This window comes from Micropterus dolomieu, linkage group LG23 (genome assembly GCF_021292245.1).
Source record: "Micropterus dolomieu isolate WLL.071019.BEF.003 ecotype Adirondacks linkage group LG23, ASM2129224v1, whole genome shotgun sequence".
Classification (NCBI taxonomy): domain Eukaryota; kingdom Metazoa; phylum Chordata; class Actinopteri; order Centrarchiformes; family Centrarchidae; genus Micropterus; species Micropterus dolomieu.
The window spans coordinates 17,770,337-17,787,694 of record NC_060172.1 but is presented as its reverse complement, the minus strand read 5'-3'; the positions used below and the strand labels follow the sequence as shown (position 1 = coordinate 17,787,694).

At 42.6% G+C, this 17,358-nt stretch overlaps 1 protein-coding gene across 1 annotated transcript in view; it reads left to right on the top strand.

The window, feature by feature from the left end:
* The window catches only part of LOC123963087 (actin-binding LIM protein 3-like), a 66,372-nt gene that overhangs the window by 7,705 nt on the left and 41,309 nt on the right, over positions 1-17,358 (top strand). The window contains exon 3 of the mRNA XM_046039611.1: positions 14,579-14,762. Within this exon, the coding sequence (XP_045895567.1) occupies positions 14,579-14,762 (184 nt within the window). The remainder of the gene's footprint in view (positions 1-14,578; positions 14,763-17,358) is intronic.

Genomic DNA, 17,358 nt, shown 5'->3' with positions numbered 1-17,358 from the left:
ATGTTTTAGAATTGACTTTAAAATTCTATTGATCACTTTTAAAGCTCTTCATGGCCTCTCGCCTTGTTATATTTCTGACCTTTTAGTCCCATACACACAAGCACGTACCTTGAGATCCTCGGGCAGAGGTCTGTCTGTCTCGACTGAAAACTAAAGGGGACAGAGCGTTTGCAGTCAGGGCCCCGAGGCTCTGGAACAGCCTGCCTGAGGAAATCAGGTCGGCTGAGTCAGTGAACTCTTTTAAGTCCCTTCTTAAAACATACTTTTATAGGAGAGCCTTTCCCGATCTTATTTGACTTTATTTTATCCCTTTTATTTTATTGTATTTTACTAATTTTATATTAATTTTTCATGCTCTTATCTTGTTTTTTTTTGTATTATTCTTTACACTTGTTAAAGCACTTTGTAACTTGTTTTTGAAAAGTGCTCTACAAATAAGGATTATTATTATTATTATTATTATTATTTCCCTCTCCTTTATATAGTTATATTCCTTTTTTGTGCATATAATAGGTTTGCAAAGTGAAAAATGCCCAAAGTCCACACCAAAGGCAGTCCCATGTCCCAAAGAAAACTCTTCACTCTTCAAGCTAAATGCGCCTCATATAATGCTCGCCAAGCAGCTACTCCGACACGCCCTCAAAAATACTGGTGGAAAAACACTGAGCTGCAGCACACACCTCTCCTCTCCCTTTCAAACACTAGCTACCCTCCAGGCAGTCAATGGACAAAGTTGTTACTGTGATATAGAGACAGAGCTCAGTTAAAACTTTATGGATGAAAGATGTGACTCACCTCTCTGAAACGAAGGTTACGATATGGTAACCCTAGTTCTATAAGCACAGGTGGAGCCCTCTACTGGACTCTATGGGTACTACCTCCTCCAATCACACGCACGCAATTGCCCACTGAAATTTTATCGTGCACGTAGCCGACCAATAGGATGTCACTACCGATACGTGCGTGACGTATAAATAGCAGTGTCCCTACTGCCTCAGCATCCGACCGCCTCTTCAGCAGATGGCGTCAGAGCAGCAGGGATCTTCGGTAGAGGGCTCCGCCTGTGCTTATAAAACTAGGGTTACCATATCGTAACCTTCGTTCTATCTCACACAGGCTCCGCCCTCTACTGGACTCTATGGATACAGTGGGTGGAGTCCGATGACTGTCCACCCTAGCCGCGACAAGCTAAAGTCCCGACCACCACATCACCTAGTGACAGAATGGTGGGACACCCCTGAGAAGGTCGCTGGACTGATAGGGGCTTGGCCTGACCATTAACACCTGCACTGCCCTGAAACGTCAGGCACTGCCAGTGTATGTTCCCCCTCTACACCCAGTAGTCACCAGATCCTCACTTTTCAAATCCTAGGTCGCACTTGCGAGCTGGATCCCGAGAAGGAGCCTGACATATCCAAGAGATAGAAACGCACAAACGGGCACAGTAAGGGCCAAGATGCCATTGTGCAGATCTCTTCAACACACACCCCGCTGAAAAAGGGTCGTAGACACTAACCCAGGCTTGGGAGATTCACTCACTCTTCTTGGACAGGGTTTTACTGACTGCACTATCACTGAAACAGACGAACAGCTGACCAGTGCATCGAATCGGGACTGTGTGCTCTACATAGGATGTTAGCCTAGCACACATGGACACAACAGATGCACTCTCACCTCCCTGCACCCTAAGTGGGGTGGGGGGTAGAAAGCATCCAGATTTATTGTCCTGGACCTGAACATGCTCCTTATGTTCTTAAGAACAAAGGAGGTATGTTGTCTCAATCTGGCTGCACTGTGGACACCAAGAACCAGCATGCAGCTGGGGTGAACCGACAGGCACACAGCTCACTCACCTTCTTAACGGAGGTGAGAGCAAGGTGCAGGGCTGTTCAACAGATAGCATTTTCAATGAGGACTGCTCCAGGGGCTCATAAGGTGCAGATATTAGAGCCACCAAGACAAGCAACAAGTCCGACTGAGGCGCAAAGAGACACGACACTGGTCGCTGTCTTTTCACACCCTGCAGAAAGCGTATCACGAGGGAGTGGGTGAAGACTATGACAGGAGAGATAGCTGTAGCGCGATAGACCCTTCTCCATCAGACCTTGCAGGAAAGAGAAAATGGATCCCACTGAACAGGTAGGCAGATCCGTCTCCCTCTCAATGCATCAACGCTGAAAGCCCAACCACTTAGCTTTACAGCAAGACGTGGTGGAGACTGCCCGTCGCTTGGATGGTCTGTGCGACCTCAGCAGACAGACCAGCCTGAGTCTGCCTCTCCACAATTTTAGGAGGAAAAACCTGAAGAGGCTGGTCCAACACCAGCATTGTGCATATGAAGCCCACCAGAGCACCCCAGACCATAGGTACAGGCCAGGGCTCTGTCACTGTAGGCTGCGTCAATCTCTCCATGACCATGAGGTCGTGAGTAGAAAGGAACCCTCATGCCCTTCTTGCGCAACGGTTGCAGTGCGATGCATCTGCTGTGTGTGGGGGGGCTAGCAAGTAGTTGACGGGGAGCCTAATGTATTTGTAGGTTACCCCCTGAGAGGAGAAGCCTACAAATTCCCTGTTACTGTGTTACCTCGACATGAAATAGGCGTCTTTCAGGTTGATGGCGGTGAACCAGTTGCCGGGCTGCACTGGCTCCAGCATTTTCTTGATCAGCAGCATGTGGAAACGCCCTCTTGTCCATTATGCTGTTTCAGGTGGCGGAGATCCAGAATGGCTCAGAAGCCTCTTGTCTTTTTGCGGACCCACATGGTGCAAGACCTCTGTGCATGTCATGCGTAGAGATGCCCTAAGACAGCCTGCTTCAGCAGAAGTTGCTGGATCTCAGCGGCCAGGAAGTTCACTTCCTTTTGAGAGGATAGACTGGCTTCCATTATGTCCAGGAAAACTGGAGGTATGCAGCAGAACTGAAGAGAGTATCCTCGTCTCAGAATGCTGTCCACCCAGCTTGTCAGCATGCAGCGGCGTCGCCATTCTGCATGAAAATGTGTACACGTGAACAACGCATCTTCGGCACTCTCCACCGCCAAACTTTCCATAAAAGGAAGTTTAGCCCAAGGGTAGGGTGACGTCGAACGGGCTATAGTGTCCCTGAACGCACCAGGAGCAGTTGCTCCCAGGTGTCTTTGAACGCACCACAGCTTGCTCTGTGGTGTCCTTTAATACTCCACCGTCTGTTGATCCGTGGTGTCCTTGAACGCACCGCAGCTCGCTGCTCAAATGACGGCTCAACGTGCAACAATGTCACCGTGAGCGCGTCGTCAGTGGAGCAGTCAATATCAACACAGCTGCCGAGTGAAGCCGGTTTAGGACAGGGCATCCTTCTCTCCACTGCAGCGAGCTGCTGCTGGGAGAATGAGCCGCTGTTCACTGTGATAAAGTGCCACAGGCCACACCGCTGGAAGAGCTTGGCCGTGTTTTCAGGCAGGAACAGGTTTTAGGACCCAAACGCACGACACAGAGGCAGAACAGGTACCGTTTCTGAGAATTTAATCAGGCCAACAAAGGTAGTCCACAAACACAGGCAATCCAAACGGGCAACAGAAATACTAAGTCCATGGAACAGAAAGCAAAGTGGGATCAGGGACGGGCAGGAAACAGGCAGACACACAGCGAGCAAAAATACATACAACGAACCAGCAACAGCTAAACAGAAGCAACAAACATTTAAGCACTGGCTAATGAGGAGGGCGGGAGCACAAACAGGTGATACTAATAATGACAGCAGACAGACACAGACAGGAACACGGACAGATACCAAACAGTCCCAAACTAACAGAACTACCAACAAGACCACAGACAAATACCAACAGAAATATGAATACATATAAACAGACATACAGGTTACAAAAGACCAAGGACATAAGACAAGAATCTAACTGGAACTCAAAACACAGAACAGACAAGCAGGCAGAGGAATACTGGAAGGAACAGACATGACGCAGGTTACTGAACACATAACAGATCAGAGGAAAATATGAACTAATAAAGACACAAGCAGACAGATCACCAAGAACTACAACCAACAATGAAAAACAGACTGAAGCTGAGATTAAAGAGAACACAGAGCAGGCAAGGGCAACATTACACAGAGGTACACAGACCAAAAGTAAACACTAAGACATGAACCGAGACCCAGAACGAGGAGCTAAGACACAGAGCTAATCCTAAGATACAAGACACATACTAAGTAAACTTAAGGATGCGGATGAATAAAATAATGAACAAGGCTACACGGAAACTAAAGCAGAAAGATCAAAGTCATAATGACTAAACGGATCATAACCCCACAACCAGACACACAGACAGTAACAGACCAATCAGCACAAGCACAGAGTAACAGGACACAAGAAATAACTGAAACTCAAAACACAGACTAACTATACAACTGATACTGGACACCAGGCAATAGACAGGACAGAACCCAAAACTCAACATACTATAAGACAGATACTAAGACTAAGACTACAAATAACATGACTGAAAACTAAATGACCAAAGCAGAACAGACACACCCATAGTGTGAGAGACATGTTGTCTGGTTGCGTCTCTCCGGCTATATCTGACCTAGATTGGCATTAGCTCGACTCATGCCGTCGCAGCTAGTCAGCTGAACGCTGCGCTGGTTCAGTTGAGCATATGTTGACACTGTGGTTGTGTGTTTTAGGAACACACACACTGTCAGTGAGCTAGCAGTGTTCTTGTGGACACTGTTGTGAGTTCATGAGGAACGCAGAGTTAGCTCGCATTGCTGCATTGTGTCACCGTCATGGCAGTAGCCCTTCATTCGGCTGCCAGGCGATGAAGGCAACCCGTTGCGCGGGCCGGACAGCCGGCTAGCAAGGAGGAAGCCCAGGTCCTACTACCGTCTCGCTCGGATGCCACCAGGAGAGCAACGTGGGACATGGGCTTCTGTCCCAGTGGTTTGAATAGGTTGTCATGTCACCCGGTGTTGACATCAGCCTCAAGCTCACAGCTTCCATGTGAAGTAGCGGCAGGGTAGACAGCCTCGCCTGCTGCAACAGGCGCTACGAGCCCCTCGTGGAGGAAACGAAACCAACCGAAGCAACGAGCGATTTCCTTCGTCCCGCTATACCAAGAGAGACCTGACTTTGGCTGTCTCTCCGGCTATAGCGGACTAGCCTAGCTGCGCTGTGACCGCTCGGCTACGTGCACGATAAAATTTCAGTGAGCAAGTGCGTGCATGTGATTGGAGGAGGTAGGACCCATAGTGTCCAGTAGAGGGCAGATCCTGTGTGAGATAGAACTCTTGCTCCAGTCTCTGTTGCCAAGCTGGTCGCAACTAGTACAGCTAAACCGAAGCCGTGTTTGCTTCTCACTGACCCGCCCTTCTCTGCTTCTGATTGGCTAGTAGTCCTTAACTAGGAACTGCGCATTATTTAGAGACATGATGTATCACTCAATAGCTAAATGAAGCCTTCAACACAGGGTGAAAAGAGGAGCTGCAGCAATGTGCAGTATGAAAAAAATATGGTGTTTTTCTGAAAATTAAACCATGTAAACCTGTTCTGGTACAACCCCTAAATAGGATTTTGAACCTGAAAATGAGCATAATACCACCACTAATGTTTGCCTGCTAACTCACTGAAATGGTAAAATATTATCTACTAAACATTAGCATGTTAGCACTGTCATTGTTAACATGTTAGTATGCTAATGTTAGCATTTAGATCAAAGCACCGTTGTGTGTTGTAAGGTTGTAAATATAACCTCAAGCATGGCTGTAGTGTCTTAGCCTTATTAATCAAGTACTGGGCAGCTACATTTTTGTTTGTTTTAACATTTTAGTATTAGTGTTTTGGATATTAGGACAAGCTTCACATTAAATTACAGCAGAATGTTTAAACCCTCCTGTTGTGACGACTAGACATGAACATGTGCTTTGTTTATCCAGCAGCTGGATATGAAAGGTATAAAAAGATACCACAATATAAACAATATGGCAGAATCCTCTCACTTTGTGTTAATTTTTCCCAACTGCCTTGACATCCGCAGCAGCTTTACATCTACAAGCATGTAAAGCTGGAAGTCTTTTTTCATAAAAATAACTGTAACACCATAAGCTGGACCTACAAGCAGATATATCACGTTTAGAATTTAAACCTTTGATTTTCCCACTAAAACTGAGGTTTCTGTCAGAGGAATAAGAGTAAAGAACTGAATACACATCAATGAAGATTTTAAAAAGGCCGATCACTCATAAGACAAAGGAAAATGCAACGCTGCAAACTCTTTCTGCTCTCATAAAATATGGAATACATTAATAAATTTACCCTAATTTTAAAGCAAATGATGCCAGTTTTTGGAATATTATCTCTGTGTCCTGCTTGGAATGCAAATATGCAGTCATAACTCTTCAATTAGACTGACAAATATGAATACTTAACTACTGGAAACCCAGTCTCTACCAGTGCAAACAAAATCCATATTATGGCACATATTTCTACCAATGTACTGTTGATACCGATCACTCCCTTAGTTAGACTGCAGACTGTTTTTTCCTTTTCTTCTTTCACCCTTTGATCCATCTATCCATCCTGATCAAACTCATGCACACACAAAGGAGCTACAGCGAGGAAATCCATCCCATGTTGATGATGCGAATAGATGTGAAGACAGTGACAGGACGTGCGCTAGATGGACAGATCAATAGCCTCATTGATACCTCCCCTAGGTCCCTCCCCTGTCTCTTCCTCCACATCCTTATCCCCTCACTTTGCTGTCTGCTTCCTTTTCTCCTCACACATGATGCTTTTCTCTTTTCCTTTCCCTCTAATCTCTCCCTTGACTCCCATCTTACCCATCTTCTCTTTTCTCCACATCTTGTTTTAGCTATGTGTCTAAAATAATCCTCTCCTTTTTTTGACCAGACAAAAACCATGTACATTATCTATGACCTTACAGCATCTCGTTTTTTTTGTAAAGAACAAATTCAGTCTTTTCTGGAACAAAGGACAAATACCTCAAATAGTCTAAATTCTTATGGAAACAATTCACAAAGCTTTTTGAGGTAAAAGGTTCATTATAGATACAAAATATATAATCCAATGTATTCAGTTTTTCTTCAAAGGTGAATTTATTTGGATGGACTATACAACTGCAGGTTCTTCACCTTCTCAACAGAATATTAAACAGACTAATGATTCTTCTTACATAGTAAAGCTTGCTGCAAGCCTGACCCACTTTGGTTTGAAACAAGTTTGTTTCAGAAGTGAAGCATACCAGCAGCTAGATTCAGTGCATTTTATCAGTATTAGTGTACTCTCAGACAGTCACGGATGGCCTGGCTCTTTCTTCAGAAGATACTTCAAGGACAAACTGTGAAGCATTACCCGCTGTATGAGCTCAGCTGTGGAGCACTCTTTCGTGCATGTCCTTGCAAGAGCCAGTGGGTCAGTGTGCTGGTGTTTTGTGCGTTTCTGTATATTAATATATTATTAATATATTAAAGTTTTGATAAATAACGGTCAAATGTCTAAAACTACAGAAAACATTTTACTACCTAGTTTATCACCTGTACTCTGTTAATTCTATCCAAAGCTATGATAACCCATTTGCTAACCACCATCTAAAAAATGCCATCTATGATACAGAGGAAACACAGCCCTTGAATTAATCTAATACTACATGGCTGTCTACAACGAGGACCTGCAAGTTTGAGATTTCACACTAACGTTCACATTTGAAAGAAGAGCTAACGTAGATAACTTTGTTAGGCAGGAAGCGATGTTAGGTACTTGTTCAGCTCATGTTCATTTACATGTCCACTCTGGTTTAATCATTTCTGACATGCCAAGATATATTTAGAACACTTTAAACACTATAGCTTAATCGCTCATTAATGTCAGCACTCTTCCACCGATAAACATGGCATTAGCTTTGTGGCTAATTTAGCAACGAGCAGTGTTAGCTGCTTTAAGTGATGTTAGAGAATATTTAGAAGTAGTGAATTAGAGAGAAATGAGAGGACCGTTCGCTAGAACTGCCACAATGTTTCAGAAATAAATCACGTCTGTCAGCAGTATAGCCTCCAGCACCCAACTACTGTAACATTAAACAACTGCTGTGAGCCTGGAGAGGGCAATGAAAAATGGAAGGGTTATCAAGTCTGGTCTCCAAAGAGGAGATGAGGGCTACTTTTATTATTATTAAGTCATGTAATCTGAGCTATCAGGAGCTGCTATCAGGAGCTGATCTGCGTAGCTGCGTTCAGCTGATGTTTTGTTCTGTGGTGCTTCAGTGTTTTGAACAGAGGATGACCTGAGGGAAGGATCAGACTTTCTGTTAGTCACAAGTTAAACATTTCCTTAACTGCCTGGGTATATTGACAGTAAACTCAAGAGCAAGAAAGGCTTCTTTGTATTTAGAATTTGAATGACTTTACTTGTCATTTTGCTTTCTGACTAAAGCCTTTCCAGCATCACAGCACACTTCTTTATTGTTCCTGAATTCATCAGATTCATAGATCTTTTTCACAGCATACACTGTAGTTCCACCTGTGCAGGGGAAGCACAGGTGGAACTAATAACATCTACAGTGTCTCAGTTGTCGCAATTTTTGCAATACAAAGCAGTAATTATTAATGTTATTAGTCACACCTGTGTTTGACAGTGAAAAGGCACTATACACCAGCTCTGCGCCCCCAACTTTGGGAACCACTATCCTAACCTAACCTCAGGTTTATAAATACATTTAATTACAGAGGCATCACCTTCCTGTGATATTCGTGGTAACAGCAAATGCAGTTTAATACTAAGGTCAAAGAATTATGAGGACAGCAAAACAGAAGTTTTAATAAATGCAGTACCTGGCCTTTTTCCATTATTCTGTGATCAGATATTCTGCTGCTCATAGCATGAGTCTGCGAACAGCAAATTGAAAGGTTGGTTTCCTCGCTGAGAAGTTAGAGGTGTTCAGTCTGTAGTCTGCAGCTCTTCATCGAATAGGTCCTTCTTGTTTCATTGGCTTACTTCCTACAATATTTTAAACTGATCCATTGTCTTATTTTGTAGATGCATTTTTGATGAACATCGGTCAGTGGTCAGTGTCAAGCTCACATTGCACGTTGCATTCCCTGTGACTACTTCATAATAAAAATTGACTCATGTTTCACCAGTTAAAAGCTTTTAATGTGAAGCTGCTTCATTAGCAGTTACTCAATACAGCATTTTTTTCTGGGAATGTCCCCACTGACACCCAGTTCATAAAACTGCAAATGAATATTGCAATAATTTCATCAGTGGGCCATAGGATCAATCACTATTTTGTTACCTCATTCAGCAATAGATAGTGACTTAATAGACACATATTTAAAGAGTGAATCAGATGATGTTGGTGAAAACGGCTGAAAGAAACATGGAGAGAGTCACGTTAGCTTGCCGGCTAACGCCGAGTAGTTGCTAACATTAGCTGATGCAATATGCAACTTCACCAGCTAACGCAGCCCGCATTACTGTTCTGTGTGCCACTGGTAATGTGTCAACGTGTTGATTTATGTTGTGTGAAGATGTCTCCCTGTCTGACTATAGCCGCTGTCACACTGCCTTTTTTTCCCCAGTATTCCCCTGAATTATCTCCTGTTAAATATATTTTGATCATTATTTTTGTCTGGTGAGAATATGTTTTGCAGGTCCCTGCGATTCCTGGGGTTATTGTGACAGTTGGGGCATGGCAGCACTACACAATGAGACAGAAAGGATGCTGGATGACTCTCTAGATGGTTGTAGATAAACAAAATGCTGTTACTCTCTCTGCCTCCAGATCCAGCAGAAAGGCTGAACGGTTTAGCTGCCAAAGGAAGTGCCTGGTTAGTGCCAATTCAGCACACAGAACAGAGACTGTAGAAAACCTTCATAATTTAGGGCAACAGGTGAGGGAACAGGAAAGGTCAGGGTGAGGTTACTTTCTTGACAGGTCTGACAACTGACAAGTCTCTGACCTGCTTGAAAATTAAGCTTCAGTCAGCAAGTTCAAGTGGCAGTGAGAAGATTTGTCCCGACTGTCCCTGAAAGACTAAAATGTCATGTGACAGAGATGGAATAATGGATGATAGCAGGCAGGCACATACTCATTTAAATATTGGGAATTCTCTGCTGTGGCATTTCCTGCTTCTATTATACGGTAATTACATTGTAAATCTGCAAAATAACGTCTTTAGCTTAATGACATTATTTAAGTTCAGACACACTTTTATGCACTTTTGATGTACTGGTTTTGAGAGGAAATTTGATCTAAATTATGACCTTGTACTCATCATACAGATATTCTGTATATCCGTCTGCATACTGCTTGATGTACTACATGATTTGCAGTTGTGACAAATTGCATTTACTTTCTGTCTAAAAAGAAAAATATATATATATTTTAGCTTGTATTTTAAAGCCATTCTGAAAAGATGAAGAGATGGGTTTTGATTAGTGATTTGAACATGGACGGATCACCCTAGGTCCGATGCTTGGTTCTGAGTGATGGAGATAGGAGGTTGGCATCAGAAGAGCAGAGGCTTCAGGAAGGAGTGTGGTGGTGGAGCAGGTCAATGAAGTAGGAGGGGGACTGATTGTGGAGGGCTTTGTGAGTGAGCAGAAGGACGGACTTGAATTGGATCTGTTGTGGAACAGGGAGCCAGTGGAGGTTCTGGGGGACAGTGGTCATGTGGTCACTACCATATAAAATGCTATTTCAGTAGTCAATTCTGGATGTGATGAAGGCACGGATGGGCTTTTAGGCAGCAGAGATAGAAGTGATAGAAGGAGATGAGCAATGTCTTCAGGTGGAAAAAGGCAGTTCTGTAGATCAGGTTGACGTGGTGTTCAAAGGAGATGTTGCTGTAGAAAATGACTTTGAGGCTGTGGATGTGTGGGGAGGGGGACAGAGTGGAGTTGTAAATAGTCAGGCAGTAGTTTTGGGTTATTTTGGGGGCATGATTTGGAACCGACAATGATCAAGTCTGATGTGTCAAAGTTGAGTGTAAGAAAGTTGGCATGCATCCGTGATTTGATTTCAGTAAGGCAGTTTGTCAGAATGGAATGAGTTGTAGTTGTGATGTAAGGAATGTAGAGCTGGACGTCATCGGCATAGAATTGGAAGTGGAGCTCATGATGCTGAATGAGTTTACCAACGGGGAGCATTTACAGGATTAACAGGAGATTACCAAGCACTGAACCCTAGGGTATGCCTTAGGACACAGAGGTGCAGTTGTTGATACTGATGCATGGTTGTCTGGCTGTGTGATATGACCTTAGCCAGGAGAAGTGAATAATGCTGTGGTTGATAGTGTCAAAAGCTGCAGTAAGGTCCAGGAGAATGAGAATGTTGAGATGACTAGAGTCTGCAGAGAGGAGAAGGTCATTGGTGACTTTGAGGGTGGGCTGTTTCTGTGCTGTGAGCAAAAAACAGATTAAAATGGATTGTACAGGTCATTGAGGTGGGCTCTGAATTGGGAGGCAACAACACATTCCAATATTTTTGACAGGAAGGTGAGATTATTATTGTCTAATAAAAATGCACTTACAGCATGCATAGTCTACAGCCATGCTAGCAGCTCTGTGAAGCCATGCTTTGTGCAAAATGCTAACTTTAGAAGTGGTATCAATAAACGCAGCTGCTGCAAATGTCCTAATATACCAGATGTCCCTCAAGAGAAGCCATGCCTCAACAGTCTCTCTCTTTCCTGTTTTCCTCCACATCTTAATAGCTTTTAAGATGTGGAGGATAGGATTTAAATACTGATGAATGTGTGAATGCTATCAGCAGGATGAGAAAATTTTAAAGTCAATCATCCTCAAGTGTGGGAAAGGGTTCAATTTATGTATATTTGCATGCATCATGTTGTCACAGCTGGCTGAAAACCACATAACTTCATCTTTGGTGAATCCTTACTCTTTATACGCATCAACTTACACTGGCTTTTCAATCCCACTGGTGGTTCACAAAAGAATGGTTCACTGTAGTGCATACACATGTGTATTGATATACAGTGTGTGTGTACAGCACATACAGAAGCTGTAAGTCTTCCACTGTGAACAGCTTTAGTCTCAGGCAGCATGATAAAGGTCAGGCTGGCATTTTAAAGTTGTGCGAAAGCAGCTTTGCCATGAGAAGAATACAATGTCAGAGACAGAGGAGAAAAATATTATGCAGTATTTCTCGTGTTACAAGTAAACAATGACTGGTTTGAAATCTTAACAGCCAATTAAGACAATTGCAAAATCATTCAACTGTCACCTGCAAAATATATCAAAGATTAAAGGACTTGTGTCTCAACAGGATTAAGAAAAACTTGCTGATCTTCAGTGGGCTTGACCACTGTAACGCTACAGTTCTCTGAAAAGTGAACACAACTGATTCAGAATGCTGCTGCTAGAGTACTCACTAAGACCGGAAGAGACCACATGAGTCCAGTTCACACACGTTCATACACTGATGGCAGAGGCTATGGTACCAACTGCTTATCAGTAAGGAACTAATTATTCACACACACACCGACGGTGCAGCCGTCTGGAGCAATTTGGGGTTCAGTATCTTGCCCAAGTACACTTAAACATGCAGGTTATCGAACCGGCAATCCGCTCTACCTCCAAGCCTCAGCCGACATAGGCCAAAAGAACTGAATGACATAGGGCCAAAATACTATTATTAATATATTACTGATCTGCTGCTGTGCTGCTCCACTACACTACTACACCTTATTCTACTGTAATCTGGCTTTATTTGAGCTATTGTAGCTCTGTTATACTCTTTCAAATCCTGTTTATATGTCTTTTTATAATGCCATGTGTTCATTTTATATCCTGTCTTAATGCCATTATGTAAAGCACTTGTTCTTGGAAGGTGCAGTACAAATAAACATGCCTTGCCATGATGCGATGCAACAGTCTGCCTGGTCTGTTTACAAGTATGTGTCTTGCCAATAAGGGCTTTTATGGTCAGCAGATATAATGCAATTGCAGGCAATGCAGTCATACAATGTGCAGTGAACGGTGATACTATGTTAATATCTACATAATATTACAATATTATGCATTTTAAAGGGAATAGAAAGTTACCATGACATGGTTTTCTTCTTTGGGTTTCTTGAAAGCCTTTCAAAGCGAAATGTGTTTGTCTCCAGACTTACATGAAGAAAACTTTGAAAAGGAGTACAGTTCACTTTTGAATATTGCTTTACTGTCTTTATGTCTTCAGGTTGGCTCCAATAGACACATAAATTAGGTAGCTAGACTGTTTGTCTTGCTCCACAGTATCTCTCTCTCTTTGGCTCTACCTCTCTCTGTGTCTGAGCCACTTAACACGCTGGCTCGGATCAGATCATATCCATTCACTCCACTGGATTTAGAGCCATTAGCTTAATTAGAGACTAGACATTCAGTTCACTGTCAGATATCTTGATCCGTTGGCTGCCAGATGTCTAATTTATTTCCAGATTGTATCATGATGCTACTCTATACTGTATACTGCTGTACGGCTGTACAGAGGGTTAAAGCACAGTGATTTGTGTAGAGTGAGTGTGGGAGTAGGTAAAGCATGGCACTGACGGCATCAATTTTGAGGACACATAAAAACCCTTGTGCTGGTGGCATTATAAGAGGATATGGCTTAGCTGTAGCCACCAACACAACACAATACAACACAACACAACACAACTGATTGAAGGTACAGTAAGAGTGAGCTCCATGCCTCCCTGATTACTGGAGCAAATTATCATTCAGCTCCTTTTAAACTGTCTAACCAACCAGCTCAGCAATGCCTCCTCACCCTCAGCACAGCTGGACCAGAAGTAATCATTCGGCTGAAGGGACTTTGCATTTGCTCAATAAACGCCATATATCATGCTGTCAGTGTCTCTAGTAAACACAATGTGTGTATCTGTGTGCACTCACGTGTCTCTTTGCCTGGACATGCATCTATCACACAACAATGCCTCCATAAATATATATAAAAGTATATGTGTGTGTATCAAGTTACAGGCAGGAACACACACCATATAGATTCTTATATTCACAGACAACCATAACATAATGTATAATTTAACAGATTAGATAGTTACTGGTCTAATCCCCCAAACCAGATTAGAGAATTAACCCTTTAAAGGTCAGAAACGACAACAGATTGCACTCTCAACAACCCCACCCCCTCAACCAACACACACGTGCGCAAAATACTGACCCTGTGTACTGTTAACAACCTTCAAACCAGAGGGTGAAACCTCTATATAAGAGGATTAACACTACCTTTTGTGTCAAATCAGGCTGACAACTAAAATAGTAGTTACAGCATCAGATTGTGGAATATTGTACATCCTGATCATATGTGTTGGTTTAATTACAGGCCTGACAGGGCCTATAATCATCAATACATGACTTTTGCATGAAAACTGTGTACGGTAATCCTGACAGTTTGTCTTGAAGAACATTTCTTTGTTGTAGTGAGGAAATAGTTTCTATCACTCCTTCCACGCAGTGATGACTTATGGTAGCATTTCCTCTCAGTTAGGTCAGTCTGCCTCATGTTTCTGAGCTGATTCACTTCTTTCTCTCTGTCTGTGTAGTGTGTGGCTGTGATCTGGTGCACTCGGGTTTCTTCCACCACTCTGGCGAGTACATCTGTACAGAGGACTACCAGCGGCTCTACGGGACCCAGTGTGACAGCTGTGATCAGTACATCACTGGAGAGGTGGTATCTGCCCTGGGGAGGACGTACCACCCGCACTGCTTCGTCTGCAGCATCTGCAGGTAATGAAAAGGGTTAGTGCGTATAGTTGCTTATGGCCTACTGCCACAGTTGTACTCACCTGATTTCACGCCTCATATTCAGAAACATCCCTTTTTCTGTTAATTCAGTGATAATATATATTATTTTTTTTAGATATATTGTAAAAGTTTTACAATAAAATATGTTTTCAGGTGCAATTGATAGTAGTAGGAGTAGTGCAATTAAAATATTTAAAATTTTTAACACCATTGTTGTGTCCTCAGGGATCCTTCATTCATAACATGTGAAATTCTCATCATGACTTTGCAACATTGTTCACAACTTCTTACTTATCAGATCACACCTAAACTACTGGAAAATCTTAACACAGAAGCAGAATCAGAATCAGCTTTATTGCCAAGTAGGTTTACACATACATTTTTTCAGTAGATTTAGTTTGTTTTTGATAGGGCCAGGTATATGTCAAAGTATATAGTTACATATGCATTGTTGAAGAACTGTGTTTGAATGGCCTTAATGTTTAAATCCTCTACTATTTCACTACCTCTACACACCAAATAAAAATCCTGTTGTAGCCTACTTTCAATTTCATCCCAACCCAGTATGTTACCCTGGGCTGGATACCTTGGTTAAATGCCAGTTGATCTACTACAATATTTACATCATGTTATTGTTATTTAATTCAACAAGACTAGACCGCATGTGACAATAGAGAAGCAGCTATCCTGAGTTTTAGTGCCTAGTAAACGTCACAACCCAACCATAACCCTTTCCAAAATGCAACATGATAGTTACTACCTACCTGTCTGAGAAACTCCCACAGCTTTCTGTTATAAAAGTCTAGATCCAAAACGGAGGTAACCTGACATCACCAGGGTTATTTTCTCAGACTTTAGAAAAAGATTTTACAACTTTCACCGGCTATATATTTTTTTTATAAAATCAGTGCAGGTGCTCAGAGCTGAGCATGACGTTGATGAGATAGTACATCTAAGAGCAAACAAGATACATTTTAAGATATTTGAATACTAAAAAACGGGAAATACACTTGGTGTTTGTAGTTGGCCGGTCTCAATTCATTTATCACACATCATGTACATCATATCACTTCATAAAAGTGACTGTAAATGAAGTGTGACTGGTGAGCAGTACAGTAAATAGTATAAAAAGCTAACTATCAGTCAGTGTGTTAGATGTAGAGATGGATCATTAGGTTTTGGCTTGCTTATGTTGAGAGTTTTGCAAATGAAGCTGATTCATTTTGAAAATGGCTGTGTCAGCAAATTGCAATTAAACTGTGTCTGTCAATTGACTTTTTGTCCAAGCAACTCCCACAACAACTGCTCTGAATGTGTGCAGAGCGCAAAACTCTAACCAGAAGAAAAACATATAACATACAGTAGAGCTGAGCATTGTATTGATAATATTTTTTGATCATTGTAATCATTATTGTAATCATATGGATTAACTCTATATCAGAATTATTACCATGACGTGACGTCCAATGCGAAGGACATCAAACAATTTGACATTTAACTTGATTTTTCTGAAACTAAACAGATTTGGCACTGGCAAAGTATATTTACTTTGCACACAGTTGCTGTATTGTAACAAAGAGGTTTGTTATCAGATACCAAGTCTAGATTCATAGATATAATCTAAATGTGAAGTATAGCTTTATGTTACATACACAGGAAGGGAACCGGATGAAACTCCTAAGGTCTTTTACTGACAGGACGTAAATGTTTGTAAGATTTCCGGCGCTGTGGAAGTAGGATTTACTCCTTGTTAATTTTTAATGTACACATGAGAACAAATTTAAATCTCCAACTTGTGTCAAACCATAAAAGTACTCCTCAGATCTTGCAGTCAACTGTTTTTATCAGCTTCTTTGTTATCGACAGTGTTGGGTAAGTTAATCAGATATTGTAATAAGTTACTCTTTAATTATTATTCCTTAGAAATGTAATAATATTACTTCACTTATTACTGGTTATCAAAAAGTAACTAGTTATGTTACTCGTTACCTTACTTAGTATATTACTTACACTGCCCCCCACCCCGTCTTATCCTAAAAACTGACAGACTGTTAGGAGACGGGACAGAAAGGACCCAAACGCAACACTCAGAGGGAAGGAGGTTTTATTGAGGGTTCACGGAGGGGGCTAGGGAAGAGGTGAGGGAGGAGAGGTGGACGGCAGGGGACGCGGGCACGGAGGACCGAGGAGCAGGCGAGGCACGGGTGGTGAGGCGAGGAGCAGGGAGGAGCCGGGAGGGCGCCGTGGAGGAAGCCCGAGAGGTGAGGACCAGAGGATGAGCCCAGCCGACTGAACGGATGACGAGGGTGAGTGAACCTGGGAGGGAAAACAGACAGAAAGACAGGGTTAGTGACTGGAGCGGCAAAATGCAGGGAAAATGAGAAAAAACAAGGAACATGAGAGCCTGGACGTTGAGGTGGCACCGGGTAAGGAGCAACGACGATCAAGCGAGGATGGTGTGGAGAACCGGGGTTGAAATACAGGCTGGGATGAGGTTGATTACTGGCAGGTGTGGCAGGCTGACGAGGTGGCTGATGAGGTGCAGGTGTAGGTAGTTGGCTGGGCTCAGGAGCCGAGG